The sequence below is a fragment of the Myxine glutinosa genome, chromosome 2 (assembly GCF_964187855.1).
Source record: "Myxine glutinosa chromosome 2, kmMyxGlut1.1, whole genome shotgun sequence".
Classification (NCBI taxonomy): domain Eukaryota; kingdom Metazoa; phylum Chordata; class Myxini; order Myxiniformes; family Myxinidae; genus Myxine; species Myxine glutinosa.
In genome coordinates, this window is record NC_136262.1 from 87,492,166 (window position 1) to 87,518,984 (window position 26,819).

General features: G+C 46.1%; 2 protein-coding genes across 7 annotated transcripts in view; one reads left to right on the forward strand and one right to left on the reverse strand.

The window, feature by feature from the left end:
* The window catches only part of RGP1 (RGP1 partner of RAB6A GEF complex), a 52,209-nt gene extending 30,642 nt beyond the window's left edge, over positions 1-21,567 (reverse strand). Inside the window, exons 1-7 of one of the 5 annotated variants that reach the window (XM_078771183.1) lie at positions 21,404-21,567; positions 18,173-18,247; positions 13,493-13,610; positions 10,795-10,931; positions 8,727-8,810; positions 8,257-8,406; positions 269-430 (exon numbers count right to left, since the gene is read on the reverse strand). In XM_078771183.1, the coding sequence (XP_078627309.1) occupies positions 269-430; positions 8,257-8,406; positions 8,727-8,810; positions 10,795-10,931; positions 13,493-13,608 (649 nt within the window). In that variant the 5' untranslated portion in view covers positions 13,609-13,610; positions 18,173-18,247; positions 21,404-21,567. Of the gene's footprint in view, positions 1-268; positions 431-8,256; positions 8,407-8,726; positions 8,832-10,794; positions 10,932-13,492; positions 13,611-18,172; positions 18,384-21,403 lie in introns of those variants that run through there. The other 4 variants (XM_068107864.2, XM_068107866.2, XM_078771184.1 and 1 more) reach the window with 4 other exon arrangements.
* The window catches only part of GBA2 (glucosylceramidase beta 2), a 69,825-nt gene continuing 62,087 nt past the window's right edge, over positions 19,082-26,819 (forward strand). Inside the window, exons 1-3 of one of the 2 annotated variants that reach the window (XM_068107862.2) lie at positions 19,082-19,392; positions 20,974-21,065; positions 24,237-24,352. In XM_068107862.2, coding sequence (XP_067963963.2) covers positions 19,205-19,392; positions 20,974-21,065; positions 24,237-24,352 — 396 coding nt within the window. In that variant the 5' untranslated portion in view covers positions 19,082-19,204. The remainder of the gene's footprint in view (positions 19,393-20,973; positions 21,066-24,236; positions 24,353-26,819) is intronic. The other variant, XM_078771182.1, reaches the window with a different exon arrangement.

Consider the following 26,819-nt stretch of genomic DNA (forward strand, 5'->3'; position numbering starts at 1 on the left):
AAAAACCCCACTTTAATAAACCCAATATTTTCCCCAGTAAAGTGTTTTTTTTTTCAATATCCACAACCCCGTGTGTTTTTTAAAATTTTATTTAACCCTTGTAGTGATAACAGGGGGTCTCGACGACCACATACCAGGATTGGTGGGTCGTCTGGTAAATCCGGCTGAGAAACACTGCTCTAACCCATCTTCCCCCAACATGCATAAGGCTCTTAATAATTATATAGATTACAACATTCCTAGTCGAACTATATTAATGATTTCCTACTTGGGTTACGTTGTGCTGTTGCTTCCATAATGAGCTCAGTAGCAACTTCAAGGAGGCTATTGTCCCTCTTACAGCCCTCCTCATCGCCCACATCCTCATCCAGGAAGGGATTAGCAGGAGCTACGGACTCGCCATCTCCAGGTGACCGGTAGTCCCGTAGGCCTGGAAACAAGAAAGCAAACACTCAGCAACATCTGTTGGTCATTAAATTCAATGGGAAAGCATGACAAGCTTTCCCTGCAGGGCACCCAGGAAAAAAAGTTTGCATGGAGCACTGACTAATGGCTTTGTAATTTGTGTATAAAGTAAAGTCCTTGACTTGAAAAACATACACTCACCGATTAAAAGGGGTAAAAATAAATAAATAAAGGATAAGCGACACCATTTATTGGTCTGGAGTCCAAATTAATACAGGTCAATCCATTATGAGGCTGTTGCAGACCCATATGCTGACCGAACAGGATTTGTGAACAATTCTTTTTAATTTTGTGTAAGATACAATGCTTTTGTTTGAGATTTCCTTAAAATAAATATTCCAAGAAAAAGCGAGGTTTTTATTATCGTTAAGTATGCACAAACGTGCTTGAGATTAAAAAAAGAAAAAGAAGGATGACCATTAACTAACTATCATCCTTACGTGTGTTACAGGTAGCCGTCATCCTTTGAAATAAAGAAGATGAAGGAAGATGTTGATTCTCATTTATGACGGCTACAAGAGTACCTCCAGCCAGCAGTGAGCAGACGATCGAACCCCCCTGCACGTGACAGACCTCCAACATGCCGAGCCTACAGTGCCCCGTGGAGGGATGCGACTGGCAGTCCCAGGACATGGACGCTGCCTTCGCGGCAGCCTTAACCGCAGCAATGCAGATCCATGACAGGACCGTACAAGCTGTGCGGCCCCCACCAGCTCCGCCAAAGCTCAAGTTAGACCCCCCAACCATCTCTGCCAGATGTGACCCTGAACATTGGTCCTCATTCACTAGACAGTGGGACATGTACAAGGCCGGTATGGCGATCTCCGGCAACATTGTACCCACGGCCCTATTCTATTGTTGCGACCATGAGCTGAGGGCGGACATCATGCGTGATCTTCAGGGTGACGTTGGCAACATGGCGGAAAAGGACCTAATGGCCGCCATCAAAAGACTGGCTGTCAAAGACGAGAGAATCCTCGTCCATTGCATAAAGCTGAGCAAGATGACCCAATCACCTGGAGCAGGCATCAGAACATTTCTGGCCAGCCTCCGAGGCCAGGCTGCCCTCTGCCAGTACACAGCCAAGTGTAAGGTACCAGACTGCACTCACATATTTGACTTCAGCGAGGAAATAATCAAAGATAACTTGGTGAGGGGCATTGCTGACCCCGAGATTATGTCCGACTTGCTAGGTGACACCAAAACAGACAGAACCCTAGAGGAGACAGTCTCTTTCATTGCCCAGAAGGAGCAGGGCAAGGTGACCAGAGGGGCTGTGGGAGATTCGGCAGGTGCCACGTATAACAACCCCAGACCACCTACAGCCCCAGGACCTAGTAATAATAGTATGGCGAGATGCTGGGCATGTGGCAACCCCACTCATGGGCCCAGGAATGACCGAAGGACCAGATCAAGATACTGTGAGGCCTGGTCATTTACATGTGCCAAATGCGCAGTTAAAGGTCACTATACCAAATCATGCAACAAATGTACCACCTGTGGCACCTGGGGCCATCGCGACAAGTCATCCAGATTTTGCCACCAAGGAGCAGCCCGCAGGTACACGCCTAAGGAACACACCCCACCGGGGGTGAGCAAAGATGCGCCACACGACTCTGCTACTTACATCTATGACCAGTTATGCACCACATCGGGGCACCAGGAGGCCGCAGGCCTTGCTCACCATATGTTTGATGGACAATGGGTGGCCCGCCCCTCTAAACCCCACCCAATGCTGTTGGTTACTATGACCCCACTCCCCCTGGAACATTCATCACTAGGACACCCCATACAGGATATCAGTCACCTGACACCGATCAACATGTCAATGGTTGCTGACACCGGGTGCCAAAGTTCTATAATACCCTTAAAGTCTGCCTACAATATGGGTTATAAAGAGCACGACCTCCTTCCCGTTAAACTTGTCATGCGCGGGGCGATTAAAGAAGACCTAGGCGTGATGGGCAGAATTGCGGTTGACATCACCATTAGAGACACCAGCGGTTCTCCCCGGTCAACACGGCTGCTGTGTTATGTGTCCAACGGCATGGAGAAAGCATTCCTGTGTAGAGAGGCACTTGTCGCCTTGGGTACCATCCCCATTAACTTCCCAGCTACCACTCCCACAGAACACCTAGCCTCGACTGCAGCTGCAGAGAATTATGAGGAGCCAACCTGTTCTTGTCCCAAGCGTGACCTTCAACCACCCCCAATACCAACCTCTCTACCCCCGGGATTACAGGCCACTGAAGAGAATGTAGATGCACTAAAGGCATGGCTTCTCGAATATTACGGGCCCACAACATTTAATGTGTGCGAGCACCAACCACTGCCTCTCATGAAATGCGAACCCCTACATCTTCATGTCGACCCCAATGCCACACCGGTGGCTATCCACAAGCCAGCACTGATCCCAATCCATTGGCAGGACAAAGTACATGCTGATCTCCAGAGGGATGTCCGTATCGGCGTGCTGGAGCAGGTCAGCACAAACACACCTACAACATGGTGCTCCCGGATGGTTGTGACAGGCAAAACCGATGGCACACCGAGGCGGACTGTAGACCTGCAACCCCTAAACCGTCAGGCCGTACGTCAAACCCACCATGTGCCCAGCCCTTTCCACCTGGCCGACCGCATCCCTCAGGGCACAAAGAAAACGGTGACCGATGCATGGAATGGGTATCACTCGGTGCCCATCCGCGAGGAGGACCAACACTTTACCACATTCATCACACCATGGGGACGCTATAGGTATAAGGTAGCCCCACAGGGTTTCCTGGCCAGCGGTGATGGTTATAACCAACGCTTTGATGCTATCATCGCCGATTTCCAGAACAAGGTAAAGTGCGTTGATGACACCTGCATGTGGGCGGATTCTGTCGAGGCAGCATTCTTTCAGGCGTGCGCATGGCTTGACGTATGTGCCCGTAATGGTATTACGCTGAATCCAAGGAAATTCCAGTTTGCCCAGGACGCCGTTGACTTTGCTGGTCTCACAATAACTCCGACCAACATACGGCCCAGCGCCAAGTTCCTCGATGCAATTAGGAAGTTCCCCACGCCAACCGACATCACCGGTGCTAGATCTTGGTTCGGGCTGGTCAACCAGGGAGCGTACGCCTTTGCCATGGCACAACAAATGAAGCCATTCCGGGCATTACTCAAGCCTTCCACAAAATTCACCTGGACAGAGGAGTTGGATGAAATATTCCACAGATTGAAGGACATCATCATCCAAGAAATGCAGGAGGGTGTCCGACTGTTTGACCCATCTCGACCAACATGCTTGGCAACAGACTGGTCGGTTGATGGCATCGGATTCCTCATGATGCAGAAGTACTGTCAGTGCGAGGCCAGAACACCTACCTGTTGCCCTGACGGCTGGAAATTGTGCTTAGTGGGCAGCAGGTTCACCCATCCTGCTGAAAGCCGGTATGCTCCCATTGAAGGCGAGGCATTGGCTATCGCCTACGCGCTCCACCAAACTCGTTACTATGTGCTGGGCTGTACAGATCTGATTGTGGCCACCGACCATAAGCCTCTACTCCAGGTCCTGAATGATAGGTCACTCACAGATATTGCCAACAGGAGACTCCTCAACCTCAAAGAGAAGACCCTGCCATACAGGTTCACAATCATACATGTGCCTGGCAGGAAGAATTTGGGCCCTGATGCCACTTCAAGACACCCTGTTGATCAACCCATTCGCCTCCACTTACCAGGTGAGCCGTCAGAATCTGACCTCGCTAACATGTCAGTACTCCACCACAACCCCACGGCCAGCTCTCCCCTGCACGGAGAGAACACTGATTTAGCCGATGACACTTCTACAGTTGCAGCTGCTTCCGCCGCCCTTAAATCTGTCATCCAAGTCGTCACATGGGACATGGTCCGCGAGGCGACAGCTTCGGACATGACATTTCGAAACCTCATCACGCACCTGGAGAATGGGTTCCCAGCTGACTGCAGAGAGCTCCCCGCTGACCTGCGCCCCTTTCACCGCTACTCTGCCAGTCTGTGTGTAGTGGATGGCGTGGTACTGATGGGCCGGAGGATTGTTATACCACCCACGCTCCGCACACCCATTCTCCACGCACTTCATGCCGCCCACCAGGGTGTTAGTGCGATGCGTGCACGAGCCATGGATTCGGTATACTGGCCTGATATTTCCATCGACATTGCCCGAGTGAGAGACCAATGTGCACACTGCCACCAGATAGCCAAGAGCAACCCTATGCAACCCCCCTCTGTGTCGACACCCCCAGCCTACCCATTCCAAATGATATGCAGTGACTACTTCACCCACAATGGCAAGGACTACGTGGTGATTGTGGACAGATACTCGCATTGGCCCATGGTCTTCAGGTCAGAATCAGGTGCAGAGGGCCTCATCAAACGGTTGCGTGAGACATTCGTTACATTCGGTATCCCGGAAGAATTGACCTCTGACGGGGGTCCCCAATTCAAATCAGGCCAAACACAGGAATTCCTGACGGCCTGGGGTGTCCGACACAGGATCTCCTCTGTGGCAAACCCACACGCAAATTGCAGGGCCGAGTTGGCTGTGAAGACGGCCAAGCGTATGCTGATGGACAATGTCACTGCTTCAGGGTCTCTTGATGTTGACAAGTTCCAGCGGGCTCTGCTGATGTACAGGAACTCCATTGACCCTGAAACAAAAGCCTCACCAGCACTTATATTGTTTGGAAGACCCATACGTGATGCCATCCCTATTCCCATGGGCCGATACTCCCCACACGAAACATGGACGGAGCTGATGTCACAACGGGAAATGGCACTTGCTAGACGCCACTCTAGGGAGCGTGAACGCTGGAGTGAGCACACCCATCTCTTACCCCCACTGCAGGTGGGCGATCATGTCTACCTGCAGAACCTGGTCGGCAACCACCCTGGGAGATGGGAACGCACTGGGACAGTGGTTGAAGTGCGGCAGTACCACCAGTATGTCATTCGTGTTGACGGATCGGGCAGAGTCACCATCCGGAACCGACAACACCTTCGAAAGTTCACTCCCTTCCACAACACTCCCACGTGTGGCACAGGGACAGAATCTGGCCTGGTGGTGGGACTGCCCAGAGAGCCAACCCCCACACAGGCCCCATTGTCACAGCCTCATATGGCCCAGCCATCTGTTTCAACCCCCACACAGGCCCCATTGTCACTGCCTCATACGGCCCAGCCACCTGTTCCTACCCCTACACAGGCCCCATTGCCTCATATGGCCCAGCCACCTGTTTCACCGCCTCGCCCATCTCAGGGGCCACATATCACGAGCAGCCCCATCAGTTCACCCGCCTTAGTGAATCCTCCACCACGGCGATCCCCCTGCCCGACAGGACCTAAAACACGGGTACCATGTGCCCTCGCTCGGCTCTTCCCTCACAACCAGGCTGGTTCCAAGGAGCTCCAGCCACCGAGCACTCCCCGCCACCGTGGGCCAACCAGTGTGCCAGATGGACATTAACACTCCAGCTGTGTGACAATCAGTTTTTTACGTACCCTCAAAAACTTATCCCCAGGGGGGGGAGATAACTAACTATCATCCTTACGTGTGTTACAGGTAGCCGTCATCCTTTTCCACACCCTCCCAGGCATTTCGTCATAGGGGGGGGGGGGGGGGGGGGGGGAAAGGAGAACATTGAACATTGTCCCAGTTGGGACCTTCACATTTATTATTTTGACTTTTGATTTGTAATAGAGATTAAGCTTTAGTGATTCGAAATGCTGTACACCTGCTTGTGTTGGAAAAGGATTTCACCCTTTGAAATAAAGAAGATGAAGGAAGATGTTGATTCTCATTTAACCATATAAACAATGAGCCTGGTGTTGGCTCAAAGGTTAATGTCATGCCGTTAATAAAAAACAGGTGGGTTGACTCAGCCTGTCGTCCTCTCGAGGTCGGCAAAAAGTACCAGCTTACTGGGAAAAATGAGGCATTCGAGTATCCTGCATCGGAGTGGCGACCCGTCGGAGTACACCATTTCAATGACAGGCAGGCCGCAGCTGCGTCATATGCTGCTGGTCTAATAAATGGAACATGTTCTTCAATAACAGAAAGTCTACAGTTTCACCTGTCACTCCAGAGTGATGGTCAAACAAATCTCCCTATTTCCACGGTCAGCCACCGGAAGATATTCAGTCTCTTGAACTTCCAGGCCTCACCATCATCCATGACCTTACCATATAGCAGAGCTGGCTTCCAAAGCCAGGTGACACTGGGCGTATACTGTTGTTTTGAGGCTTTCCTTGAAAAAGCAGAACTATTAAGCCTACAAGGCCTTTATCAACGGAGTACTGCTCTCCTCTATGGGCTGGTGCCACAGCAATCACATCAGTCTCTCTGGGATTCTGTGAAATCTAAAGGTTTAAACATTATTGGAATCGGGCACTATGAAGCTGAAGGGCAAGGTCTGTTGCACTGGTATCAGAGGCAAGTTGGTGGCGTCTGTTGTTTTTACTGTTTCTCCTCCAGTCTAGCGTCCTCTGCTCTCTCAGCTGACAGTCCCAAGCAACTCCAGAATACACGCATTCTTCCAGTAACCCCATCCCTGTTTTATAACTTCCAATATCCAGGCTGACCGCAAACCTCAACTCGTATGTTCGTCGCTTCTCCAGTATTAGTCAGGTTCACTATGTTAACAAATATAATTTCGTTCAAAATTTTGGTAGATAAGCAAAACTATACATTTTTGGAATATTCAGAGCATGAGGAATCCAAAAATTAATGTTTACATTTGCGTAGACACCTTTGCGAAAATGACATTCAGGACAGTGATGAAGATAGTCAGGTTCACTATGTTAACAAATATAATTTCTTTCAAAATTTTGGGATTAGCAAACCTGTACATTTTTGGAATCTTCAGAGCATGGAGAATCTGAAAATCAATGTTGGCATTTGCACAGACACCTGCATGGCCGCCATTTTGGATTTTGAAAATGGCCGCCATAAAATACATATTTTGCGCGATCTCGGCTTCTAGTCAACCTAGAGACTTAATTAAATATGCTAATCCTATGTTTTCTGGGTCAAGGAATCCAATAAAGGCCTCAAAATAGTGCTCAGGATTATAGAAAAGCAACAAACAAAAGTAATTGAAAACCATTGTCTTTATATTTGTGATATAACTGTATTACATAATACATGATATTGCAAGTCCTTTGAAGTTATAGGTTGTTATAGGAAGTTATAGGTAGTATCAGATTGAACTATAAGTCCTATACACAGGATCTACGAGGTCTATACCGTTCAGGAATATGCTTTTACAGATCTTCATCACTGTCCTGAGTGTCATTTTCGCAAAGGTGTCTACGCAAATGTAAACATTAATTTTTGGATTCCTCATGCTCTGAATATTCCAAAAATGTATAGTTTTGCTAATCTACCAAAATTTTGAACGAAAAAACATAGTGAACCTGACTGTATGTGGAGTCATCTTCCAGAGGCTGTGCTATCCCACTCCTCCCTCCAGGGCTTCAAGCAAGTAGTGTACCACCATCTCCTGTCATCTCCCATCCTTACTCACAATCACATATACCTTTATTCACCCTACCCAACAAAATCTAATTACTTGGAGGTTAATGCGTTTCCTTCCTTCCTCTCTTTTCTCTTTATTCATTCCATTATACTTCGATTCTGACTATTGTCCCACTCCCCTCCACCCCCCACTGTCAGTTAATTGCCATTTAAATTCAGTCACTTTGCTCTTCCCTAGGCCTCTTTCTTGTAAAGGAAAAAATATATAAAATAATATAATAATGTGGTCATACCTGGGAAAACGAGGACCCGGAAAGGAACACGCAGCAGTTTGATGGGCGAGTTCACGCGCTGGCATCCAATGGTAAGTTTGTAGGCATACTTCACTGCCTGACCTCGGAATGAGGGCACAGCATCCGGCGGAATGATCTCACTGTATATGTCTGCAAACCCAAATCATCCAGTCCAGGCTTTTAGATTATTCTCACTGATTCACTCCAGCCATTAATGAAAATATATAAAACCTGGATTCATTTTAACACCATCATTTGAAGTGATGATGGTTGGCATAGTGATGCAAGTTTTCATCAAAAACCAACATAAATTTAAAAAAGAAAAAGAAGGATGATCATATAAACAATGAGCCTGGCGTTGGCTCAAAAGAATAAGGATGCCAACAAAACAATCAAAAACCAACATTTTATCCCTTTCAGTAAAACCAAAACCAAAAGGTGATACCTTCAAGAGCCGATTTAAAACTCACAAGTTTTGCTTTCACCCACATCGAGCCTCAGGTCACAAAAAAGGATCTTAGGTGCCGTTGAGAGAATACATTGTCCTCTTTCTCCTGCAGAGATAGACATGCCAGCTGAGATGAAATGATTAGCCAAGTCAACAAGGACTTACTAATAAAGTCCAAGTTAATTTCCTCCCACCCAGAAGTGTTCTCACAATACACAACTTTCCAAATGCCGTGATCCACCACAGAATGCTCGGTGTGCATGCACAGAAACCCCAGGAAACTGAAATGGCTCACAAAGCTTCTAAAAGCTTAAAATACTTGGAACAGTACTTGCGAGAAAGGGCTATGGCTCTGCAGAATGAAAGACTTGGAGAACTTTCTCAGCTCACCAAACAGGGAAGCTGCGCGTACTGCAAACTCCTGAGCAAGTGGACAGGTGCAAGGCCTGAGTGGACTGGCGCAAGGCCTGAGTGGACTGGCATGTACTACACAAACCCCCGACGGATCCCTACCGGTGAATAGACGGTTTATCTGGATTAGTTGCTTTTGAACACCGATGGGAAGGACATATCTGGGGCGTGTGAATATAAAGGCTAAGTTAAAAGCTGTATCATCTGTAATAGCTGTAATAAGTTAATAGCCGAGTAAGTATCATCAATAAAGGTGATGATACTTACTAGTTATGATGTTAGGGGGGGGGGGGGGGGGGGTAAAGGGTGGTAGATAGGAGCTGTGAAGGATGAAGGTTCCAGGATCACAAGAGAAATTATATTAGATATTTTTGCATATGGTACTAAAAGATGGGAATAGAGCGAAATGAATTGCGAAAGATGATGGGAATAGAGCCTGTGATGGATGCTGGGAAGAGAAACAGGTTGAGACGGTTTGGTCATGTGTTGAGGAAGGATGAAAGTGACTGGTTGAGAAGAGCAATGGAAATGAATGTAGAAGGAAGTAGAGGATGGGGGAGACCGAGAAAGACTTGGCTAAAGGTGGTGGCAGAAGAAATGCGGGCAAGGGGGTTAACAAGGAGAGATGTAGAAAATAGGGCAAAATGGAGAAGATTGTCATGGGGACCGCAAGGCTAACCCCCGCTCTAGCAGGGAAAATGGCCTTAAAATGCCTGTTGTTGTACTAAAAGGAAAAGCATACATGTGTCGTTGATTGTTATCTCCATATGCGGGTTTCAGAAGATGGAACGGAGCCCTCCCAGGTCTCAAACGTGTGTGTGTGTGTGTGTGTGTGTGTGTGTGTGTGTGTGTGTGTGTGTGTGTGTGTGTGTGTGTGTGTGTGAGTGTGTGACGTGTATGTGTGTGTGTGTGTGTGTGTGTTATATCCACAGTTTCTGCTCGCTTGTACTAACAGGAAAAGGTAGGAACCCGACTCCTCTCATCGACGGATATTTATTTCTCGTAATTCTTATATTTCTGCGAGTTCAATTTGCGTTCAGGAACAGAACAATTATGGTTAACCATTATGAAATTGCCACTCTATCGTCTATATGCCGAAAATGATGTTTAAAAGACTATTTGAATTACAGATTTTGCACTTGCAAACGCAGGTCAAAAGTGCCCAACGAGCAGAACCGATTCAGTGTAAACACACAAACGGCGCATGCGCAAAAAGCCTTGTTTAGCATTCATTCGTCATTTCGAAAGTCGCGTATTGAAAACTGTAATAATCAATAACCAACCCTGTATGTCTATTTTCTTTAAATGGTATCATTGACCTATAGAATGTCAAAGGTTTTCATAATAGGCCTAAAAATTGAAGCAAATAAACGAAAACACATCACTACCTTAGATTGCAACATTAAAACTACAAGTTGACAGGACAGCCACTCTAAAGCAGGGGTTCCCAAATCCAGTCACGACCCAAAACTTGGAACCCCCACCCCCTCAAATTTTTTGTGAGGGGGTTTTTCCACGTCTTAAGCATTTTTTTTCTGACAATTTTTACCGTAGGTACTGATACCATTTGTGTGGCAAGGTGAATTGTGATTTTCAATTTTGGGTCGAGGACACCAAAGTTTGGGAACCACTGTTCTAAAGGATCAGCTTTTTGACCCATGCATACCAAAGGTTCTGACCTCTATTTGGAACAAAAACAGTCTCATTCTCAGCCTGGACGTCTAGGCCGGTGGTTGACGGTGGAGGGAGCACCACAGCACTCTCACTTGCATGAAACTGGCAGTGAATCTGAGCACTGGCCCACGCTAGGTTCTCACTAAAAAATTAAAAAAACAAAAAACATCAAGCTTCATTTGTTAAATAAACTAAGACACAAGACTATTGAGAAGAACAATGCTTCAGTTGGTTGCATAATGATGGCCAGGCCAGATGGAGAACATTGACAAATACTAATGCAAGACATTTGCAAACTTACTCAACACACATGAAATGGACTTTTTCAATTCAGAAAAGTGATTTATGATACATTCCTACAAGGTATAACTGGGGTATTGATACAAATATGTCTTTCATTGCTGCATCGTATAATTGCCACCGACAATTATTTAACTTTATGTTGCAAGACTTACGGATTAATCTGTAAATTGCGTGCAAAATTTGAGGAATTCCCCCCACCCCCCCCCCTCGACACCTGTTATAAGGTGGCTTCTTCTTCAGGGATATCTACATATTAGGTCAGCCCTTTTTGTCAGAGCAAAAATAGTAATAATAACAGCCTCTTTTGGGATATTTAAAGGGGAACCCAAACGCAAATTTAGTTTATCTGAAAACCATTGCAAAATCATTAAAATCATGGTCTAATTTGAAGGGAAAACATTTTTAAAATATTTTTTTGCCAATCACAAAGTGCCGAAAATAGCCCTTGAGAGTCGATTTTCGATTTTGCCAGTGATGTCACATGATGAACTCACTTTGATCCAAATGGAGGCTTTACGTTGAGAACCGTGGATGTTGAGCTCGGATTGCGATATCGATTCCACCATCATTAGCAACTCTGAAGGTTCTCAGTATGTTGAAACGGATCAGTGGGATTGTGAAGAAACTATTGGAGACAAAATTAATGATGGAAACACTTTCAGGGGAATTGTGGAGCCGTATTGTTTTGAGCCTTAGGCGAGCCATTCAGACGAAGATGGTGTTCGTGAAGATGGTGATGCTATATTCATAGTGAAGATGAAAACGCCGGTCGCATGTTCACTACAGATTGGTGGGTTTTGTTTTTCCGTTCAATTGATAGTTTATCAGGGATTTTTGTATTAATTGATAAATCGGTTATAGTACGCCAGAATAAATATGGCATGACAAATTTATTCAGTTTGAGTTCAGAAGATGTGTCACAGCAACACAACAGACAACAAGACACAGCACGGACAGAACAAGACAGCACGGACAGGATGGGAAACGACAGCACGGACAGGACAGGAAACGACACAGCACGGACAGGACAGGACACGACAGCACGGACAGGATGCGACACGACACGGCACGGACACGACATGACACGACACGGACACGGACAGGACACGACACCACCCAGGCACACTCGGACACAGCCGAGGCACACTCGGACACCGCCCAGGCACACTCGGGCACCGCCCAGGCACACTCGGGCACCGCCCAGGCACACTCGGACACCGCCCAGGCACACTCGGACACCGCCCAGGCACACTCGGACACCGCCCAGGCACACTCGGACACCGCCCAGGCACACTCGGACACCGCCCAGGCACACTCGGACACCGCCCAGGCACACTCGGACACCGCCAAGCAAATGGGCGACAAATGCTTTGCCCCACCTCTGCAGGCTGAAGCGGTATCCTATATGTTACGGTATCCCAGTGGAGAGGGATTGCGGAGAGGAGGAGGGAGCGAGGGTTGAGGGATGGTGGTGGGTATTGTGGGTGTGATGGTGGAGGGGATGTCTGAGGTGGTCGTCATGGGTAGTGTTAGCTAGGGTGACGGTTGATGGGGGATTGCAAATGGGGGAGTGGTCTTATAGTTTTAAGCGACGGCTGTTTCTTCTGTTTACTCATGAGGGTGGCATGCTCTCTCAATCGTGGTGAATAACCACAAGATGTAGCCATTTCATTCATTCATTCAACTTCAACTCTGTTTCATTCAACTCTATTGTTTCAGAGCAGTGCTCTGTAAAATGTTCCAAGCACAAAAGCAAACATTTTGTAGGCCTGATCCACACTTGGGTATTTCAGACAAACCTCGTCCAATTTCTGGCAAACTTCGGGTCTTTCGGCCATTGGTGTAGCGTGAAAGAGTGTTGGTTTGTATTACAACAACCAAGGATGTATCGGCCGGCATTTTTGTAGAAATTCGAAAATTTATCTCCGCTTGAATTCAATCGTACCGCGATGTAACCCATAAACAATACGGAAGTGGCGGTCGATTTAATGGTGCGACGTCACGGCTAATCGCGAAGAAGAAATTTTGACTTTTAATTGCAAAATTACCTACTTCATCAATCGCAAATCGGAAAAAGACATCATATCTAATTTGTAGGGTATCAAGGGATAGATTAGCATTGAAGTGGTCTAAGCGTTTGGGTTCCTCCTTAATAAATAGTGCTGAAAGCAAAATTCACACCAGTTACAAAGAACTTATTTTGCAGAAATAAAAAGAATTGGATTCTGATCTTTGTTGGAATATCCCAATTAAGGTTGATAATTAATAGAGTCACAGCAATAAAGTCAAAGCATGGTAAATTGACATGAGATATATATAGCACAGACAACATTTTGTGAAACCGGGCCACTATAGAAGGCCTCTTGAAAAGCTTCACTCGGTAGCGTATAGCCGACACACCATGCAGTAGAAGAGACGTTGTGGGGAGCAGTATTGCTGAACGTGAGGATGCATTCCAGCAACTCTCCGGCTAGAAACACCGAGCCTCTCACCAGCCTTGCCTGCACGTCAATCATCTCTGCAAAGGAAGGAAAACAAATCAAAACTAGAACGGCATTCGGTAGAGCGCAAACCTCTGCCATGCTGACCAGTTTAGTCAGCTGATAAAATGGGAACAGCTGTGTAAAAGTGAAGTGATGGGATGTAGGGGTTGTCCGGATCTTCCCTTGTTCCTTCAAGTAACCTCGCTCGCACGTCACCTGGAGCTGATGGGACATGGGCCACGTGAGTTGGGTTTATTGGTTTGGTTTAACATGGGTCCAATTTTGCGTGGTTGTGATTTGTTTGAGTTTAGGCAGTCAAGGCCCTATAATTGGTCACCTCCTTACCCTTATGGTCTGTTGAAGCTCCACGTTATGAAAATCGACTTGAAGAATTTCAGCGATTATTTAGCTAGTTATTTATCACTTACGTTTCGAGCTCTGGGTAATCAGGAAATTTGCATTACTAGAAATATGACAAGCGAAAGGTGTTTGACAATTTCGTCATCCATTTCACTTCCCTCCATGCCAGGAAGTCACAGCGACTTGGCATGCTTGAATGTTAATGGATTGCTTCCTTCACGATCGACATGTGTAAGGCACGGCCTGCATAACACAATTTGTCCATATAGGGGATGTAAGGTTCCAGAATCTGTTGCTCACTATATGTGGTCGTGCATGTTTGCTCAGAGGGCATTGGCTATATTATACACGCAAGGTGGCTTGTTCGCATGAAATCGAGTATTCCCCTGGCATGTGATTTTGTCACATTTGGGAAGTGTGGGTCAGCTCCTTTATCCCAGGTGTTTTTTTGGAAGATCCTGAATGCGACAAAATGGCCATGTGGAAGTGCAGATGTCGGGTGGGTTTTGGAAACGACAAGTGGGAACCAGCTCTCTTCATTGCTATTTTCTGGAATTGCCATGTGCTTCAGACTTCTGTCAAGAACTTCATCCAAGGAGAAAGCCTTGTGGAGGGCAATGTTTCCGAACTGAGTGCCGGTTTAAATTCAGGTTGCGGAGACAAATGAACTCATTTTTTTTGTGCTTTACTTGACGTAAATGATGGTTTAATTTGTCCTTTTCTTTTATTGGCTAATTCCTGTTTGTTGTTGTTTTATTTCTGTCAATGTTGATAGTGGGAGTTTTCCCAGTGTACTTTTCTTGTCATTTGTTTCCTTTTCTGGGACATATTGCTATATAAACGATACAAGATTTATTTTCGTTTTATCGAATTAAAACAAGCGTTACGCCTAGGTCCCCCGTCGGTGAAGTGATGCGAGTTGACAAAGTGGAAGACGCAGAAAACATGCTATGATATGATATTTCGCTCACAAGGTTCAGACATACATGGAGGCGGCCATCTTGGATTTTGACGTGGCGACCCAATTTTCAATAGCGTTCTTCCTTATGCCGAGGTACACCCACACACCAAATTAGAAGTTGGTACTTCGCTTATTTTTCAAGATATTTCACTCACAAAGTTCAGACATATATGTGGTGGCGGCCATATTGGATTTTGACGTGGCGACCCAATTTTCAATAGCTTTCTTCCTTATGCCTAGGTACACCCACACACCAGATTAGAAGTTGGTACTTCGCTTATTTTTCAAGATATTCCCCTCAAGGTTCAGACATGCATGGCGGCGGTATTCTTGGATTTTAACGTGGCGACCCAATACCAATAACCCAATCCCATAAGCGGTTATTCTGGAAACGAAAGTCTGGTACGGACCGACAACCGGACGGACAACCGTCCTGCGGAGGCATAAAAACGTGCACTGTATACTAATTTTAATAATAAAATGCTCACTATCACCTTGATGTTCTACCTGAGCTAAATAATTGCTGATTAATTCTACCTGGGATGTTTCAAGTATATTGCTTGATCTTGTGCATTATTCTGTCTGTTTTTCTGTCTGTCTGTTTGTTTGTCCGTCTGTCAGGCGCCTACAGGTCACAATTTTCAACCGATCTTCACGAAATTTCACCAAATGGTAGAGTTGATCATAAGCAAGAAGTTTATTGTTTTTGGGATCAAAAGGTCAATAGGTCAACATAGGCCAAAGTTCACCAACTTTGTCGAATTTCTAAAATCCTCAATTTTCATCCGATTGCCTTGAAATTTTAAGAAGATTTGTGCTACTTGATCCCGTGGACATTCAGAATTTTCGCATACATCGAAGCCTGTATCTTTGCGTATTGACACGACGGTGAATAAACTATCATGCGATTTAATTCAGGTGTGTGCCTTATTATTATCTATGGATTGATACTTATTGTATCAATGGATTATCATGTATTCATCGGATTCATACCGCCGACCATAATACCAATCTTCCCGACTCTACATTCACTATGCTCTCCCTGGTCATCATGTGGTCCCCATATGCATCTGGAAGCATTTTTAGTGTCGCCCCCTTCATCCGTTGTTTTGCAGACAACCACGAAACGTCGTCAACAAGCAGTATCCCTTCCATATGCCAAGCTTACCCATTTTCGAGAGGATATCTCTGATGGTTTCGAAAATATTTTGGGTTAATTCCGGAGAAATTCATTGAATTTTACAGTAGGTACGTACGACAAAAGTACATTTTTTACATTTCTGCTGTATGGTTCGTGCGTAAGTAAACGACAAACAACAACAGGCATTTTAAAGGCCATTTTCCCTCCTAGAGCGGGGGTTAGCCTTGCGGTCCCCATGACAATCTTCTCCATTTTGCCCTATTTTCTGCATCTCCCCTTGTTAACCCCCTTGCCCGCATTTCTTCTTCGACCATCTTCAGCCAAGTCTTTCTCGGTCTTCCCCGTCCTCTACCTCCTTCTACATTCATTTCCATCACTCTTCTCAACCAGTCACTTTCATCCTTCCTCAACACATGACCAAACCATCTCAAACTGTTTCTCCTCACAGCATCAATCACAGGCTCTATTCCCATCATCTTTCGCAATTCCACATTCGCTCTCTCTCAACGATACTCCGCACATCCACCGAACCATTCGCATTTCCACTCTTTCCAGCCTTCGTTGCTGCTCTACGTTCATTACCCATGTCTCGCTCCCATCAATCATAACACTTCTCACACATGCAGCATACACCTTTCCCTTCAGCTTCAACGACACTCCCCTCCTCATCAGCACGCCACTCAGTTCCCGAAACTTCTTCCATGCACATCTCACTCCAGCAACCGTTGCCGAGTCTGATCCACCTTCTCCATTCAGCATGTCTCTGAGGTAACAAAATGTTTTCACACCTTCCAGCTTCATGCCGTCTCCAAGATCCAACTCAACATTTCCTCCATCTGCAGCTCCCTCTGTGCACACCTTACATTTGAATGTAGCTGCCACACTGGTTAATGACCCTCTCAAACCACTACATTTTTTATGAACCCACTCAGCGCACATTGCACACTGAATGGAGTTCACTCCGACACCCTTCCTGCACACAGCACACGGCCACTTCCCAGTTCTTTCCACCTCACCACATGCTTTACCACTTGCCATCACCTTCGTCTTTCCGATATTCACCTTCAGACCTTTTGTCTCCATACATTCCTTCCACTTGTTCATCTTCTCCTTCAGTCCATCCATACTTTCTGCAATCAACACCAGATCATCTGCATACAACAACTCCCACGGGAAACCCTCCTTTACCTTCCGAGCCAGCACCTCCATCACAGCTACAAATAGTAGTGGACTTAGTACCGACCCCTGATGCACTCCCACCTTGGTGCGTGCGTAAGTAAGAGCCTTCAAAACTGACAGGGCCACAGAACCATGGGAGGTCTGTGCCTAGCATAAATTCCTAGGCTGAATTATATGTACTGACGGAGATACCACGCCGCAAAGTCGGCACCGGAGCTAAAAACCATCCTTTTTGACACTACATGACCTAGTTTGATGTTGTCGTTCACGGAAACGGGCAGGATTTCAGAGTTAAACTTTTAACACAAGGTCAGGCATGTTGTATGCAATAAAACAATGCATAGAAATCGTAGTCCCACGAGTTCGGAACGAAACTCATTTTTTGGCACTATTTCATGCCTCAGCTTGAGGCCTATATCTCACAATGATGAAGAATCACGTAAAAAATTAAATAATCCTCATATCCGAATCCATATTCAGATCTTCACCAAAATCGAATCGCATCGTCCTCAACCTCTCCAAGACACTCAACCTCCTCAAGACACTCAACCTCCTCAAACGTCCTCAAGACACTCAACCTCCTCAAACGTCCTCAAGACACTCAACCTCCTCAAACGTCCTCAAGACACTCAACCGGTCCACCAAGTTTCATCACAATCCATCCACAATTTTTTGAGATATCCTGCTATGTATCGTTTTTGGCCCTATCTCCCAATGCAATGGTGAAGAATCACTTTAAAAATTCTAGTATCCGGCTCTTCACCAACATCTAATAATTTCGTCCTTGTCACATACACTACGTCTCTGCGAAATTTCATCCGAATCCGTCCACAACTTTTTGAGATATCTTGTTCACAGACAGACAAACAGGGGTGAAAATGAAAACATAACCTCCATCCACCATTGGTGGCGGAGATAATCATATAATGATTAATGGGAAACAAGTTTGGGCCTACCTGTTCTTCACGAAATTTGGACACTTCACCGCGCATGAAAAAGGGCATCCGCTCGATTCCTCAGCGTGGTAACACCTGTAGTAATAAATAACGTTTCAAAATTAAAAGATGTCCAGATACTTTACACGGCTTTAGTGCGCGGAAACCCGCAGCATGGCATCACATAAGGTTGGTGTGACGTCACCCGAAATGAAAAAATAATTTCCAGAAAACAACTTTCACAACAATCCAATCTTTGAACATATTTTCCCGGGTTTAATGTACTCATTAAAGTTTTATAACGTGATCTAGTTTGCTTCACCCCCCCCCCCCCCGTGATAACCTTAGAACGAAGACAATTTGCCACAGCAAAAAAAAAATTCTACACCACTGGAAAACCTGTCACGGTTACACCGCCTAATATATATATATATGTCCATACGAAACGTAAAAAAATAGAGTTACCGTACATATGAGTTTTTAGAAAAGAGAACGGCAGACAAAATAAAATATTCACAAACGTCAAGCTCCGTTTCGTGTCTGAGATCCCTACCTATGGACTAAAGGGATATAATATATCAATATCAATACCAATGTCATATACCATACATGACATCACCCATACTAATGCGAATCCCAATACCAATGCCAATACCAATCCCAATACGGTACCAATGCAATACCAATGCTGTATAGGAATAGTGACGGCAGAATGGGAAGGGTACATTGAGAGGATTGGGAAGGCAATGGCAAACCATCCAGGCTACACAATAACTCGTGCCAAGAAACTGCTTTGATAACACAAAGGCTATTGAGAGGGTTCGTGGGAGGACACAACATATAGGGGCGGAGTAAGTGGGAGGAGACAGCGTCTATGGAGGTGAAGTGGGAGGAGACCGCGTATGGGGAGGAGGGGTTAAGTGGTAGGATGTAGACGAATTGAGAAAGGGAAGGAGGCAGACGAAGGGTATAATATGGTCTAGTGATATTAGGTTAATTGCGCTGAACGTAGCTTAATCGGTGCTCCATCCCTTCGGCAGGGTTCGCGCAGCCATGGAGGACGTACCGCAAGGCTCCGAGCTGTTGATGCGTCGATACGCCGGCAATTCCTTGGGCTCCGGAGTGCCTGAGGACGGGTGGCGGATCTGCTTGAGCCACGAGTTCGAGAAACCACGTAAACCCTTCTCTTTGGCGAACGTGAAACCGCGCCAAGCGCTCGCTTTCTCCGGCATGGGGCTTCGGTAAGCACTTTCCTTTTTACTCATTTACGGGTATCCTGCGAAACTGTTTACCTGTCACCCGCCCACTTTGTTTGTTCACCTCTTGCGTGACCACGTGTATTCTCGCTTGGTTACCTGTAATCGTATCGATACCGCTGCCGCGACGGTAATTCCATCGTGCTTCTGATTCTATTGATATCCCTCCTAAATAAATGATCGAGGCTGAAACAAATGTTCGATAATTATAACCTTTTGTTACGTTGCTGGTCTCTGCTGCTGATGCACCTGTCTCACCTGTCTCTCCCCCTTTTTATTAATATAAATGTATTTTGAATGTTCCAGCTTTTTCGTTACTCTCATCACTATTTCGTGCTACCAAAGCCGCAGCTCAGGCATTCAAATCTGTGGTTGGTGTTTTATTTCCGCTTCTTTGCTTTTGAACATGGACGAAGGCTCGTGGAAGAGCAAGACTACAGGTGGCAACAGGTGAATGCATACCTAATGGAATAGGTGGATCGCAAATGAGAGACGAACGGGAAGGAGCGCAAGAAGAGAGCGATTACATGTCCATCATGGGGTGATAGGCGGTCAACACCTATGCCCCACAGGTACTGGCATAGTCAGGAATTTCTATGGGGGGCATATGAAAGAGCTCTAAGCTTCCCCATCAGGCTCAGCAGCATAGTTGAGCTCCGATACTCTTCCCGAAGAACATCGTGGGATCTTTTACTTCCACCAACTAATTCCGGCAGATGGGATGGCACGCACATTGATGAATCACCTAGCCTGTGAAACACCAGGATGACAGTTTATATCTGGGTCGGGATTCAAACCCAGGCCGGACAGCTTTGAGGCGAGTGTGCGTACCTCGAGGACCATCCAATCAGCCCAACACACTTGCCGATTCCCCTCACCACGTTTAACCTTCTGCCCAGAACCTTCGAGTGCCAGCACCTTCTTCGCTTTTTTTCCCTCTCACACACCTGTCCTACCGACCTGTCCACCTGTCACGCCCTACCGAGTGCCGTTCTAGTTTCACCTGGGCTCCATTGCTAGCGCAATCCTGTGTAACGATGACAAGAAGAACAAAATGTATTCCTTTTATTGCTAATGGTTCATCTGGAGGCCAAGAGCATTGATGCTCGGTTACTGTTAGCTGGCAGATATGGGGAGGCAGGATGTGTGTTTGGACTTTGAACCTGCAGACTCCATGAAGTTTTGTTGACTAAGCCACATATCAAATGACCCTGGATGGAACAAACTGGTCAATGTGCCTTTCGTGTGTGTGTGTGTGTGTGTGTGTGTGTGTGTGTGTGTGTGTGTGTGTGTGTGTGTGTGTGTTGTGTGTGTGTGTGTGTGTGTGTGTGTGTGTGTGTGTGTGTGTGTGTGTGTGTGTGTGTGTGTGTGTGTGTGTGTGTGTGTGTGTGTGTGTGTGTGTGTGTGTGTGTGTGTGTGTGTGTGTGTGTGTTCTGATGCTAAACTGACAGCGGCCGGTTTTATTGGAAACATGAGCAAAATTCATTGTTGCAAATTATTGCTGTCGATTAAATGCCATTTATCCATCTTTTTTTTTTTTTTTTTTTTTTAAAATAACTTTTGCAGGTATCTCTGGTGGTATTATAAGAAGACGAGGGTTGAGAAAAAGGTTCCTGTGCTTGATTTCTTTAACTGTCAACCTCTCAAGCAGATATATGGTCAGTAGCTGTGTGGTGGTACAAGTTGTTGGGATTTTGCTTTGAAGCCGAGATATTTATTTATTTACACTGAACCCTCGGCTATCGCGTCTAATTGGTGCCGCTATCGGTGCGCGTTAGCCGAAATCGCGATAGCCGAACTGAAGAACGTATGGTAATAATTCTAATTGGTGCCAGGACCCCCAAGTTGACCACATATTTAACCTATTTTTGCCACTTTTTTACCAAGTGTTTCTACCATATAAAGAAACAACATATAAAGAAACATTAAAACAAGAATCACAATATGTGAATAAAAATAAAATGGTAAAAAAGTACTTTTTTACCATTTTATTTACCTTTTTGGGAACGATGAGGGGCTTCGGTGGTTGGGTAGGTTCCGAGGCTTGGGTGGAGTCTTATTGACCACCCCTACGTGCCTCTAACTCGTCCAGGATTGCATCAGCTGAAGCACCAGAGAAGCGCTCAACGTCAGAGGGCTCGTCAAAGACAGAGGGCTGTGCTTCGTTGCGACGCCGTAAGCAGGGTCGGCGTCATGGGGGGTGGGGAGCATTCGCAGGCCATGCCCACCCAAATGAGTTATTGTGCCCCCCCCCCCCACAGCCCACACCCACCCGCAGGCCGTCTTTGGCGCCAAACTTGCACGTCGGCTATTGTGTGTGTGTGTGTGTGTGTGTGTGTGTGTGTGTGTGTGTGTGTGTGTGTGTGTGTGTGTGTGTGTGTGTGTGTGTGTGTGTGTGTGTGTGTGTGTGTGTGTGTGTGTGTGTGTGTGTGTGTGTGTGTGTGTGTGTGTGTGTGTGTGTGTGTGTGTGTGTGTGTGTGTGAAAGAGAGACTTTGCAGCATGTTTTTAAATTGGAACTGGGTTGGTGTGTTGGTTGTTGACGGCAAACTCTTATTATCAAGCATTTACATCATAGATTGAGGTCTCGAACGGCAGTTTGTGCCCCCCCCCCCCCCTGCGGTTACCCTAATGTCCCCCGATTAGACTTGTTCTGACGCCGAATCTGGCCGTAAGAATTCGGTGATCTGGCGTTGGCGGAGGGAGTTGACGTGGGCATGACACTGCTCCTCGTAACCTGCCAGTGCCGTATTAATAAAGGAGCACCTTGCTTCACTGTTGAATGTTAAATCTTATCTACGTTTCTACGATAATCACGGTTTTGGTAAATACCTCGCACTGTTGACTCATTTATCCCAAATTTCTTTCCAACACTTCGCTTTGTTTCACCATTGTCAATCAACTGCACAATTTCGAATATCTGAGCGTAAGTTAAGTTCTTCCTCTTCTTGATTTCCCCTGATTTCTCTTTCCCCACGCTCGGTGATGACGTAGCACCCTTTCCACCATTTCCGGTGCGCTATAGCGCGTATTTGGAGCGCGATAGGCGTGTGTTGTGCAGTTTTTTAGGTAGCCGCGATAGCAGAGAAACGCGATAGCCGAGTTCGCGATAGCCGAGGGTTGAGTGTATTTATTTGCTTGTTGAATTGAATTTGCATGATTATTTAGAATGTGGTTTGGCTGATAGTTTGCATGAGACATTTAGCTGAACACCGTGTCATAGTTATGTTGTGTTCACCAAGATGATCTTTAAAAAAATTATTAATCCTTACAACATGGAGATTATTCAAATTTATATATGTGCAGTAGGGATTTGCAACTATTCCACTTCATTTGGTGCAATATACAGTAATGGGGCCAATATTGTCCTCAGAGACTAGACCTGGTTTCGACAGGGATTCGCGCAGGATAAGCCTTGCGTTGGAGGCAAATTTGGCGTGTGCATGGGAATCAACATTGCTTTCTAATTTGTGTGCCAAAAGTTTGGTGCACTTGGTCTTCCCAAAAATAATTTGCGACGAGGCACGTTCACAATCCCACCAATAAAACCAGTGCAAATAAAGAAAAATAATGCGAGTTTTAATTGATGACGGGGTGGGGACACACTATACCAATCACAAAGGAGAGAGAACCCTGCCAGGAATGCGCTTGGTCCAAAACAAATATGGACTCGTCGACTTGTTCAATAATTCTTGTGCACACTAACACGTGTACAGGAAAGGTACAATACTGCAAAAATGGAAAAAGAAAGGAGGTTGGAGATAGAGGAGGGTAGGCCTTCCCTCTGCCTGAAGTGCCATGGGCTGGTTGCATGCCAGCATGGTCTGTACAATTCGCGTGGTGGGGTCCCGAGTACCGCAGACTTCAGGCAGTCGCCAATCTGAACACTCAGGCTGAGCTCTCAGACTCTCTGACTCAGTTGTGCTGCCTGAACTCCAGACTAACTGCAGAACGAGCACGTCGGCCCTTTGGTGGACTCTGGCGTATGATGTCACCTTGACCTCCCGTCGAGGTCTGCACTCTGCCGCGTGATCCTGTGGATCCAATCAGGTGCCGATTCCTGAGTGCCACGGCAGCAAGTACCAGGCCCGTCCTCCAGGCATGCCACTTACAATTAATAAAATGGAGGGGAGAATGAGAGGACATGAAAGAACACATGAAAGTACAAAGGTATGGTAGGAAAGCTGAGGGACTATAATAGCCGACAGATACTGACCACTAATTGGTGTATTTACGAGATGACCATTTTAATGTCGTCTAGGAGATATCTGTCAAATTAACCCCCTTAACCCCCAAGGCATTTTTGTTGTAAACGGTAGATCTTGGCCTCATGGAGGAGCTGGTATTTGTATCGTCACTTGTTACGACTAAGACATTGGGAGACATAAATGTACTTTCACATGATTTGCAAGTACAATGTGTGAAAACGAGCAAATCGACACAGTATATGGGACTTCAAACTGGGACTTGCATTAGTTGTTCTCAAATGGGAAGGTTAACCTTTCACCAAGTAACATTAGAATGGCATGGGGTGGAATTTCACTTCGTTTGGTAAATTTGATTGTATTTCAGCACTGATTAAATGAGATGTCAAGTGTGTTTGACCGTCTGTAGTCGGACAAGCAAAATATTTGTATTGGGCACTCTGTCCTCGGTCAGAAGATAATTGCAAATCTATTGGAGTGATGTCATCTCAGAAGAGCAAACGTTGCAGTTGTTACCCTGGAAAACATAGAGCGTTGGCAAATGAGATGTCTTTATTGGAATCTGCTGATCTTTCTACCCCTCCTGTGTCTACCCCTCTTTGCTTTGAAATGGGATTGTTGAGCAGGAGCACCAATGGGAGGTATCGGTGGAGGGTCCGTGACTCGTGGATGGCATGGGGAATTCTGTCGTTGGCAACTTTACCCTGGCATGTACACCTACAATACTGTAATTGCCGATCAGGTACATCATGTCAAATGAAGTTATAATGGTCATTTACCGGTATGCTTGTATTTGCTTTTGTCGGCTGGGAATTCATGAGGACCACTTTGCACTCTCCCTTCCACCTCCCCCATGATAATTTTTCATTGGTACCTAAATGTTCCTTGGGATCCACTAAACCTTCCTTGGGGAATTTATTTGTAATCTATAAAGCTTATATGAGTTGTAAGCATGACGTATCTAAATAACATCAAGGTCAAAATTTAAGCAAAATACAACAACAACACAACAACATGCATTTTAAGGCCATTTTCCCTGCTAGAGCGGGGGTTAGCCTTGCGGTCCCCATGACAATCTTCTCCATCTTGCCCTATTTTCTGCATCTCTCCTTGTTAACCCCCTTGCCCGCATTTCTTCTTCCACCATCTTTGGCCAAGTCTTTCTCGGTCTTCCCCGTCCTCCACTTCCTTCTACATTCATTTCCATCACTCTTCTCAACCAGTCACTTTCATCCTTCCTCAACACATGACCAAACCATCTCAACCTGTTCCTCTTCACAACATCAATCACAGGCTCTATTCCCATCATTTTTCGCAATTCATCATTTGTCTTCCTCTCTCTCAACGATACTCCGCACATCCATCGAACCATTCGCATTTCCACCCTTTCCAACCTTCGTTGCTGCTCTACGTTCATTACCCATGTCTCGCTCCCATAAATCATAACACTTCTCACACGTGCAGCATACACCTTTCCCTTCAGCTTCAACGACACTCCCCTCCTCATCAGCACGCCACTCAGTTCCCGAAACTTCTTCCATGCACATCTCGCTCTCAAAATTTAAGCAAAATACAATTTCAATAAATCTAACATGGCATCTGTTTTGCATAATTTGGACTTTTTCTCGTTCAACTACACATCACATGATATAGTGATACACAAGGTTTAGTGTATTCCCACCCGAGTCCTCCCAAAGCGTTTAAATATGGTACATGCCACTTCCATGCTTGACGCTCGGCACTTGAAAGGATTAATTTTTTTATTTTTTTATTTATATACAGAGTCGAGGCTTGTGAAAGAGCTAACATTTATCAATCAAACAAACAAGTAAACAAAGTATATAAAAACGGGAGCGGTCGACAAGATGGGGAGCGAAGGGGAGGAAGCACACAAACACAACATTTGAGGGCAGGGACATCGGAAGATGTGTGGGAGGCAGAGGGCCTGGGGGGAGGCAGGATAGGTACAAAACGCAAGGACACCAAGGACTTCCAGGAAAGAAGTCAAAAGTCACCTCAAAAAAGTGGATTTGGGGTGAAATTAGTGGGGGTAGAAAAGATCAAGGTTTTGGATTGGGGAAGATAAGAGATGGTGGTGAACAGCCGTTTTAAAGACCTGGAGGGAGGAGTGGGATTGAAGAGAGTGAGGGAGTTTGTTCCAGAGGCGGGAGAAAAGAGGAATGAAGGAGTGAAGGTGAGTAGAGAGTCTTGATTTTGGCAGTTTAACCATAAGAGGGTTGCAGGCAGATCTTGTGCGACCTGCAGGAATATTTGGGGGACATAGCCCAGAGAGAGCTGGGGGAGCAAGGCCGGAGAGGAGTCTGTAGAAGACGGAAAGACCACCAACCTGCCTGCGGTGAGTAAGTGAAAGACCCTCGGAAATAGCGTCATCGCGGGAGATTCCAATGATTCTGAACGCTTTGGTTTCAACAGCGTGAAGACGAGCTAGGTGTGAGGCAAGAGCACCAGCCCAGAGGGGAGAGCAGTATTCCATTGAGCTGCGGATGAAAGCCTTGTATGTGGTGAGGAGCTCAGGTGTGCCAAGGAAGGACTTCACACGATGGAGGATGCCCATTCGGCGACTGGCTTTGGAGGCCAGCTTGGAAATGTGGTTTTCCCAGGAAAGATCATGGCAGATAGTGAGACCCAAAAGCTTGAGTGACAGAACTTCTTGGAGAGGATTATTCAGAAAGTAGATGGGAGGGTTGTCCAGTCGGTCTTTTCGGAGAGACATCGTAAGAGTGTGAGATTTGTCAGGATTGAAAGACATGTTCCACTTGTTTGCCCAGTCTGATTTTGTCCAGGTCTGCAGAGAGTGAGGAGGCTGCAGACTGCCGATCTGAGGGATGAGGAATGGAGCGGCAGAGAGTGGAGTCATCAGCAAAGAGATAGAGAGGATTTTCAAGAGAGTCAGAGAGATCATTGATGAGGACCAGAAAAAGCACAGGGCCCAGAACACTGCCTTGGGGAACTCCAGCCTGAACAGGAAGAGGAGATGAGAGAAACCCATTCAGGGCCACACGTTGACTACGACGAGAGAGGAAGTCCGCCAGCCATGCGTGGAGATTTCCATGGATACCAAAGGAGGAGAGTTTGGTGAGTAGAGCGGGGTGCCAGACCGTATCGAAGGCACGTGATATGTCGAGGGAGACGGCTCTAATTTCCTGTTTGGCATTGAGGACCTCCATCCATTGTTGAGACAGCAGAAG